The sequence below is a fragment of the Montipora foliosa genome, chromosome 1, assembly GCF_036669935.1.
Source record: "Montipora foliosa isolate CH-2021 chromosome 1, ASM3666993v2, whole genome shotgun sequence".
NCBI classification, from domain to species: Eukaryota; Metazoa; Cnidaria; class Anthozoa; order Scleractinia; family Acroporidae; genus Montipora; species Montipora foliosa.
In genome coordinates, this window is record NC_090869.1 from 53,505,953 (window position 1) to 53,515,952 (window position 10,000).

General features: G+C 39.9%; 1 protein-coding gene and 1 long non-coding RNA gene across 3 annotated transcripts in view; one reads left to right on the plus strand and one right to left on the minus strand.

The window, feature by feature from the left end:
• The first annotated feature begins 4,893 nt into the window (after positions 1 to 4,893).
• Positions 4,894 to 8,749, plus strand: LOC138001215 (uncharacterized). Its single transcript, XR_011123214.1, has 2 exons — positions 4,894 to 7,842; positions 7,923 to 8,749. It is a non-coding gene; the product is annotated as an uncharacterized lncRNA (long non-coding RNA).
• The window catches only part of LOC138001191 (DNA-directed RNA polymerase III subunit RPC4-like), a 19,086-nt gene continuing 17,017 nt past the window's right edge, over positions 7,932 to 10,000 (minus strand). Inside the window, exon 14 of one of the 2 annotated variants that reach the window (XM_068847850.1) lies at positions 7,932 to 8,430. In XM_068847850.1, coding sequence (XP_068703951.1) covers positions 8,389 to 8,430 — 42 coding nt within the window. In that variant the 3' untranslated portion in view covers positions 7,932 to 8,388. The other variant, XM_068847846.1, reaches the window with a different exon arrangement.

Below are 10,000 nucleotides of genomic sequence, written 5' to 3' on the forward strand. Positions count from 1 at the left end.
TTGAAACTCTCGCTCTCGTTTGGCCAGAACTCTCAACTCTCGGCTACTCTCATTAACTCTCGAGAGCTCTCATCGAATTTGAACCTGCTCAAATTTTTCACGAGAGTTGGCGACAGTTTTGTCTCGTTTGGCCGCGCACGAGAGTTTGAGCCATAGTTTTGTCGTCAGCAGTAATTGTTTTTTCCAGCGTGCTCAGATGAAAAAGAAAAAAAAAATGGCTTCGGATTCGGGGACCAAGGAATATACCGGCTGGGTTGTCGTCATATTTATGTCAGAAAGGGTTTTCCCGGGGTGGCTCCCAGGCCCTCTCTTTTGTTTGCGCGTGAAACTAAACTCTCGACAAACTCTCATCAACTCCCGCTCTCGTTTGGCCAAGGCTTTACAGAATATCTTGCTGTGACAAAATGTAGAGACGTACAAGAATGCGGACTGTGCCTTGTCCTCTGATTACTGGAGCACAGTTGACTGACTATAACGATGCCGAATGATTTCGCCTGTGTTATGCCACTGGTTTTCACTCCCAAAAAGTTGTACACAGACTGAAATCGCCCATTGTTGCCAAACATTGCGATGCTCTCGTCTTGTAATTGAGAACGCAAACCACTGTCAATCACGTGATAAGCCCTTGCCTCATTAGACACCTTCATGTGGAAATCACGAGAATCTAGACTTTTTTCGACAACTTGCCGTTTCGAGTTTCGACGTAAAAGGTATATTTTCAAGTGAGTAGGCGCCTGCTTTGGCTGGTATATACCTATCATTATGATAAACTAAGAAATAAAAATTCCACAATTTAATATTACCATAATCTTAAAATACCCTTCTGTCTTTCAAGCTAAACCGAAAAAGTGGCCCAGGACGCCTATTTCGTGATTTTAAATCGAAAAGCACAGCACGAAGCGCCAAACTTAATTTGTGGAAGCTTGTACCAAACGATTTTCTATTTTCATCTTGGTAAGCGAGTAGACATTCCCACGTGGAAAAAGACAAAAAGAGTCAGTGCAACATGAAACTGATCAACTCTCAGCAGCTTACCTGCATGCTCAGTTTTAATTGTCTCAAGCCGGAAACAACAACTACAAAAGCTTTATCTGGGTTCTTGGAAGTAAGTGGATTAAGAACCAGAAGAGTGTCCGACCAGCTTATCAAATTAGGCCCTCGCTGAAAAAGCACTAAGACATCTGCATTGCCTGAAGAGAAATGGCAGACTTGACCGTGAGCATGCACAGTCTTTTGTCCTCAGTCCACGGTTTTACGCCATCTTGGCTGGGGTGCAAACACTGCGGATAAATTTAGAGTAAATGCATGGGATTTTGGCCGACTTTGAACGGCTGTACAGCGCCGCTGAAAAGAGACGGATTTCCAACTTTTGCCACTACTTTAAATAGTTCTTTCGATATCATTCATTCAACAGAAAATGAGGCCATTAATGAAGGCACGACGTCTGTAAATTCCAATAATAAAATTAATCTTCTCATGTTGCGCGGCAATTTGCATGATTTTGATTAGAAGGATTTGCTTGTATGAAAACTTAAAATTCGTTTATGGTCGTTGTAGCCTGAATCTGTTTTTTATATTTCATGAAAATAATCTCAGTATAAAGAAATACGCTTTTACTGTGGAAATCCTTCTCTTTTTAGCGGCGTTACAGCGGTTCAAAGTCGGCCAAAATCCCATAAATTTACTTTAAATTTAGCCGTGTTTCCCCCCCCACCCCCCCAGCCAAGATGGCGCCAAAAACCGTGGAAGGCCTATTAATCAAATCCATTGATTGAATGTCTTCAAAAAAACGGGTGTGGTTTTTGAATGGTCAGGGCCAAAACAGCGAGCAAAAACATAAAACAAAGAAACTTAATTGTCGAGTTTCACAGCCAGCTTCTGCAAAAATAATCGTCGTTAGTGATCAAACACCTCTGAGCTGACAGCAGTAAACAAACAAGCCTTGCAAACAATAACCATCAATTTTAACCAGCAACTAAAACTGAAATTACATGAACAGTAACAGGGGCACCCAACCGGCCGAACGCGAACGAACGTCAATTTTCGGAAAATATCTGTTCGGAAGACGATTTGACATCTAGAATTTTCGGAACATTTGTTGAAAAAATTTATTGCTTGCCTGTCTGTCCTAGAATTTTCGAACATCTAAAAAATGGTATAATTGCCCATTTTAAACGGATTTTTACCTCAAAAAGGTCACCTAGAATTTTCGGGAGCCTTTTCTCTGGCTAAAATTTTCGTAAAAGTAAGTTTTGATCCCTACAATTTTCGGACCACTAGACTTTCAGCCAGGAAATCCGAACAGATGAAAACTTTTTAGGGGATAAAAATATGCCTATATCTACAATTTAAATACTAAATTACGTTAAACAACGCTATGTTTAAGTGGTTTTGAACTATATTCTCGTTGGGTGCCCCTGACAGTAATCTCTTTCTTAACATTTTCCGTTTGGCTGATAATCTCTACACCCTCGATCTCCCTCCAGTTTACTAATTAAAAGTCAAGCTCAAGTGTAGTAATTCGCTTACTCGACTGCAATTTCACAGTCAAACAAAACAGCTCACGACTGGACGACTGGACAAAAAGCCTATAAATCGAATGGTATGATTTAGTGTGGTCGGTCGTCACAGTAATGATGAATTCGATCAGTTCCAGAATAAGCAACCATGGCGCGTTACCGGCCACAAAACCGCGTGACAAACAAGACAAACGATTGTTTTCACTAAATCGCTGTTGGAGAGTTATTAAACCAGGCCGCTTTTCAAAGTCTTATCTGGCCAAAAAGAACCTGAACTGTCCCAAACATATCGCTTACTTGTGCATTCGTTGCAGATAAATATACTGCAATCTAACATAAATTTATACGGCGTCGAGAGTTTGGTTATATGTCTGAAAAAATAGACGATGATGACAAGAAAACTAGCCAATGATGTCTGCATGCTGTAAGCTTGAATGGCGACGTGGTGTGTGATTGTTGAAATATGCCAGAATCTCGAGTTGTACAAAATATGTTAGGCAGCGAGGCATACATTAAGAGGCCCGGGGCAAACATTACCTGAAAGCTAACCATTGTAAATACTGAAGCTTTTGTTTTGTCTCTCGCTCTATTTCTCTCAGCTTTTATTAACGGTGTTCTTCATTGAAAATTTCTCTTCTTCCTCTTTCTCGGCTTCTCTCGAGGCTTTCTTCGCTTAAATTTCTCAAATTTCGTCGCCTCTTCTCTCGTGCTCTTTCTTGCTCTCTATCCCATTGCTTGTAACTAATAGTAAAAACTCTTTTTTCAAAAGTGACGAAGGTCAGTGGGATAAACGCGGGCTGCACAAAAAAAGTTTCCCGCCAAGAAAATTCGCCCATCCGCGTCTCAAAGCTTCATTCGCGAGACTTCCCTCCTTCCCTTTCTTAGTCTCCATTCCCCCTCCCCCAAAGCCTGCACGGACGGACAGATGGTCGATCACGTGGTAACCAAACGAAAACAGGGAAACCATATATGGCGCATATTCTCTCAAGTATGGGGCTCTACCCCAAGCCGCGAAGGAGCCCCGCTATGATCAAATCAACAATAGTGTTAACATTCTAAAACAAACTAAAAAAGCAAAATGGGACTATCATAATGAAAACATTGAGGATGGGCATTATGTTAAAGGTAGACGTAAATGGGGCAAAAATCATTATGTCCTATCATGATACTACCTTATTTAATACTCTAACATGATCTGATCGTTTAAGAAACAGATGTAAAAATACACTAGCCAACTGATAGGGGTCATTTAGAAGGTGAAGGAATCTGATATATTCAAGAGTGTAAGTTGCAAATTTATGTATGGGACAGTATAGAATTTCTGGAAAGCCATTGATTCTAGAACAGTTGACAATCTACAGGGAAACAGCGTACGAATATAAGGCTTTTTGTTGTCAGTGATAGCAATAAATCTTATGAGGAACTACTGGAAATGGCCAGAAGTCTCGATCTTCAGGACGGCAACTATTGATCCACATAGTCAGAAAGTGCACAAAAAGCTTTACAAAATCCTTAAGAAATGTATGGCCATCCGGACGCCATACATTTCTTTGTTAATTTTGTCAATCATTTGTAATTATTTATCTATATGGCAGAATGTCTTACATCAAACAATAAACAGATTTGAGGAGAAGAGAGCAGCCGACTATCTATCTGCTCATGCTCGGCGCCACTCATGATCAGTTCCAAGTGCCAGTGAGTAGATGGCAGCTCACCTACGAGCATGCAAACAACAAACCAACATGACTTACTCTTACTCTCTTTTCTATCGTGTACAACGAAATCGATGGACTGCCGATGATGATGATGATGTTAATTTGACGTTTTTAAATTAATATTGGGTCTATTAACACCAAACGTAAGAATTTTGTAAAGTTTGGTGTGCACGTTCTGACTATGTTGATCAATAGTTGCTAATACCATAATTTGGAGACTCAAACAAGAAGCTGCAAGATCTTGCAGTTGTATCAAAACGTTTAAGGTTAAGAGGGCTTGTATCTAGATGATAAACAAAAATTGCTTTGAAGTAATAATACTAATTACAATTTAACTGGTTAATTACGATTATCACGGAGATTGAGATTATCATGGAGCGAGTACAAAAGTGCACTAGCGAGGAGATAGGGAGATTGACAAACCTCCTTGATTTATCATTTGTTGCTCGCTCCATGCTTTCCTCAATCTTGCCAATCCAATATGGATTGGATACGACCAAAACACTAGACCAGAATATATCTAGCATTCGCTCGCTAAAATATTTGTTACAAATATTTTGTTACTAATATTTGTTACAAACTGTTATGTTAAAAAAAAAGATCTTGCAAACTTACATCTACGATAAAATTACATAAGGGATTGTACAAAGAAAAAATTGAACATTTGTTTCTTTATTTTTCTTTCGGTCCTTCAGTGGGAGTCCTTATTTAGTGACAAACAGCTATAAATATTGACTGATTATTATCATTATAAAATGCAATACATACTTAATTGACCTCTACCCATAGGGGCTTATCAGAGCCAATGAAACACATTCAACAAAAGACAGAACACGGCCCGGTTGTTCAAAAGCCGATTAACGCTAATGCCAGATTAAAAATTAACCAAGGAGTTTATTTCCCTACTTCAAAATGCTGTTTAACGCTGATATTCGGCATAACTATAAAGCACAAAAAGTTAATCTTGAAAAGCAAAAATAAGCAAAAGAAACTTTCATCAAAATGTTGAAAACATGATACCAAAGTTGACGCTAATCCTGGATTAAGTTAATCGGCTTTCGAACAACGGGGCCCAGAACAACAACAACAGCTGTTAGAGCGAGTTTCAATCAAGTGTCGTAAAACCAAAACCAATGTAATTACTTTGGCCAATCAACAAGGACGGGGACAATCCAGTAAACCAATCAAAACTCGAAGTACTTACACGTAGCCGACACAAAGCGCGGGAAAATGTACACGCACGAACCACGATTGGTTTTGGTTTCACTTCTGATTGGTTGACAAAATGGCGCGAGAACTTTGAACCAATCAATGAGTGACGCAATACAAAACCAATGGAATTCGCTCATTACTTTCGATACTCAATTGAAAACCGCGCTAAGAATCCCAAGTGGCCGGAGGCAAAGCAGATGATGAGAACGGTTCTCGAACCTCGGATACCTGGATCTCAAGGCAAGCGCCCTAGCCACTGGGCCGCACTGCCTCGTACACCTTATTCCAAAATGGCCACCTTTTTAATATTCTTTTGTTTCCTTGCAAATTGCCTCTTTTGGCCTCGCTTTCAAAGATAAAATTCAATATAGAATATTTAACCTTGAAGAACAGTTGACAATCTACAGGGAAACAGCGTACGAATATTAGCAATAAATCTTATGAGAAACTACTGGAAATTGGCCAGAAGTCTCGATCTTCAGGACGGCAACTATTGATCCACATAGTCAGAAAGTGCACAAAAAGCTTTACAAAATCCTTAAAAAATGTATGGCAATCCGGAAGCGATACATTTTTTTGTTAATTTTGTCAATCATTTGTAATTATTTATCAATATGGCGGAATGTCTTACATCAAACAATTAAGAGAGTTGAGGAGAAGAGAGCAGCCGACTATCTATCTGCTCATGCTCGGCGCCACTCATGATCAGTTCCAAGTGCCAGTGAGTAGATGGCAGCTCACCTACGAGCATGCAAACAACAAACCAACATGACTTACTCTCACTCTCTTTTCTATCGTGTACAACGAAATCGATGGACTGCCGATGATGATGATGATGTTAATTTGACGTTTTTAAATTAATATTGGGTCTATTAACACCAAACGTAAGAATTTTGTAAAGTTTGGTGTGCACGTTCTGACTATGTTGATCAGTAGTTGCTAATACCATAATTTGGAGACTCAACACTTCTGGGTCATGGGCTTCTGAAATGGATTAATTATCTACTTTAAATCTTAAACAAGAAGCTGCAAGATCTTGCGGTTGTATCAAAACGTTTAAGGTTGAAAGGGCTTGTATCTAGATGATATACAAAAATTGCTTTGAAGTAATAATACTAATTACAATTTAACTGGTTAATTACGATTATCATGGAGAGTGAGATTATCATGGAGCGAGTACAAAAGTGCACTAGCGAGGAGATAGGGAGATTGACAAACCTCCTTGATTTATCATTTGTTACTCGCTCCATGCTTTACTCAATCTTGCCAATCCAATATGGATTGGATACGACCAAAACACTAGACCAGAATATACCTAGCATTCGCTCGCTAAAATATTTGTGACAAATATTTTGTTACTAATATTTGTTACAAACTGTTATGTTTAAAAAAAAAGATCTTGCAAACTTACATCTACGATATCATTACATAAGGAATTGTACAAAGAAAAAATTGAACATTTGTTTCTTTATTTTTCTTTCGGTCCTTCAGTGGGAGTCCTTATTTAGTGAGAAACAGCTATAAATATTGACTGATTATTATCATTATACAATGCAATACATACTTAATTGACCTCTACCCATAGGGGCTTATCAGAGCCAATGAAACACATTCAACAAAAGACAGAACAGGGCCCGGTTGTTCAAAAGCCGATTAACGCTAATGCCAGATTAAAAATTAACCAAGGAGTTTTCCCTACTTCAAAATGCTGTTTAACGCTGATATTCGGCAAAACTATAAAGTACAAAAAGTTAATCTTGAAAAGCAAAAATAAGCAAAAGAAACTTTCATCAAAATGTTGAAAACATGATACCAAAGTTGACGCTAATCCTGGATTAAGTTAATCGGCTTTCAAACAACGGGGCCCAGAACAACAACAACAGCTGTTAGAGCGAGTTTCAATCAAGTGTCGTAAAACCAAAACCAATGTAATTACTTTGGCCAATCAACAAGGACGGGGACAATCCAGTAAACCAATCAAAACTCGAAGTACTTACACGTAGACGACACAAAGCGCGGGAAAATGTACACGCACGAACCACGATTGGTTTTGGTTTCACTTCTGATTGATTGACAAAATGGCGCGAGAACTTTGAACCAATCACTGAGTGACGCAATACAAAACCAATGGAATTCGCTAATTACTTTCGATACTCAATTGAAAACCGCGCTAAGAATCCCAAGTGGCCGGAGGCAAAGCAGATGATGAGAACGGGTCTCGAACCTCGGATCCCTGGATCTCAAGGCAAGCGCCATAGCCACTGGGCCGCACTGCCTCGTACACCTTATTCCAAAATGGCCACCATTTCAATATTCTTTTGTTTCCTTGCAAATTGCCCCTTTTGGCCTCGCTTTCAAACATAAAATTCAATATAGAATATTTAACCTTGAACGAGGCCAACCTCGTTCCCAGGGTCTCTCATCTTAACGCCTGGGGCGTTAAGATGAGAGACCCTGGGAACGAGGTTGGAACGAGGCTAAAAGGACCAAAAAGAATACTAAAATGGCGGCCATTTTGAATAAGGGGTGTATTATTATAGGAACTATAGTTATGATCAATGAGATTACTATAAGATCCGAGATGCCCGAACACTGGCATATCAGATATCATCGCAGTTAAACGGCAACAATAGAAAATGCGAAGAAAGCCTGGAAAAAATCCACGCTTGTAAAGGGCTCCAACCCAAGAACTCCACGATTGCACTGCACTGCTCTACCAACTGAGCTATCTAGCCAACTGCTGGGAGCTGGTCACTTGTGAATTCAACTTATATCCTGCGAGAGATGAAAGAAAGACTAACAAAAAAATATACAAAAGTTGCCGCTTAACTGCGATGATATCCAACTCTCATGTATTTCAATTTCCGCAGTTCAAATCAACACAAGATCTCTTCCTCAAATAATGGATTATCCTTCACTGTCAGTTTGCCTTAAATGAAGTATTACACTCCATTTTGATCACTCTGTCCCAGGACTTGTGGTAGCAAATTAAAAAAAAAAAAAAAGTAAAAGCAGCCCCTGGACAGGATTTGAACCCGGGGCACCCACTTTGAAGGAACTGTTTTTATCCACTTAACCTCTTAAAATCAGCTGACTAGAAAATGTGCCGATTATTTACCAAAACTAATTAGTATATATATAAAATCATTGTTGAATAATGGTTAAGTCTGAAGCTTGATTTTAAGATGGTTAGCTTTCTCTTGAAGTTTGGTAACCGACATTTTTCATTGTGTAAGCTTGCTTCTTAGCGGGTGTTAATACACGTTTACAGCGGCACTTTTGGAACAAAAAAATGATTGACATTAATAAAAAATGACATCCTCGCAGTTAGTGATGTGGTAGTCTAGTGGTTAAGTGACGGGGTTATTTATCACACGTTCCTAGGTGCGAGTCCTGCGAGTCCAGACATCGGGATTCGGCTTTTAAAAGAAATATGTTCATTTCCCATGATCCCTATCAAGCTTTCAGTGTCCAAAATGGACGATAATACTTCACTTTGAATAAAAACGAGGCTGCAGTTGGCCGTGCTTTGATACAAACCTCCTGCTTTCCATGAAAGCTTTTCTTTTCTTTTTTTGAGTAGCCTAGGACCACGCTTTGCAGTTAAAAGTAAAGGTAAAGGTAAAGTAACTTTATTTAACGTCGGTAGTTCCTTCAGCTACGAGGCTAACATCAATGGAAGCCGACGGTGCGCCCTTTACCCCCCTCCCTCTGTCAGTGCTCCGTTTTAAGTGGATTTAAAGCTATAACTACACGGATCAGAGGGAAGTCGAAACAGACGTTTAAGTCTCTGAGGATCGAACCGGGGACCTCTCGTTTCGAACGCCGCGCACTAGTCAACTGAGCCACGACTGCTCCTGTTGGGGTTATGGAGCGAAAAGGAACGTGACAAAAATAATATTGGCCTGTGAAGCGAGCCAAACGAGAGACTGGGGGAGGGAAGGGGAGGCACCGCCCCTTCCCTCCCCCAGTTCCCCGCTCCGCTCGCCAATTTTTTTTTTTTTGCCACGTTCTTTTTCGCTGCGGAGCCTGGTTCCAGGCTTGTTTTTTGAGAAGTTACTTGATATCTGCAGCTAACAAGCAAGAAAAGAGCTAAAACTCATCGAAAAAGGCTGTTTAACCTTTAACAAAATGCATTGCCGTTTGCCGTAAACGGGATGTTAAATCTTTTACTTGAAACGACTGCGATAACGGGAAGATCTGTTATTTCTCTCGCGTTACTCGGAAAACAAATCAGAAAGCTTTATAAGCACGCGACGTTTTCGAGCCGCGGACTGAAACCGGAAGTGAACATTTCCATGCCAGGACAGTGGTCTCTCCCAGGCGTATAAACTAATCGATTCTACTAGTGAAAAGATACTTAACAATATGAATGTGGCAAGACGAATTAACTAGGAAAACAGCTCACTTCCGGTTGTCGTCCTGGCTCGAAAACATCGCGTGCTTAAGCTCCCTTATGTATCGTACTAAGCCTCAGAATGCCAAATTGTTGACTTAAGATGTCGGCGAAAAAGATCCCATAGATAATATAAACGGAAATCAGAGTTCACCGAA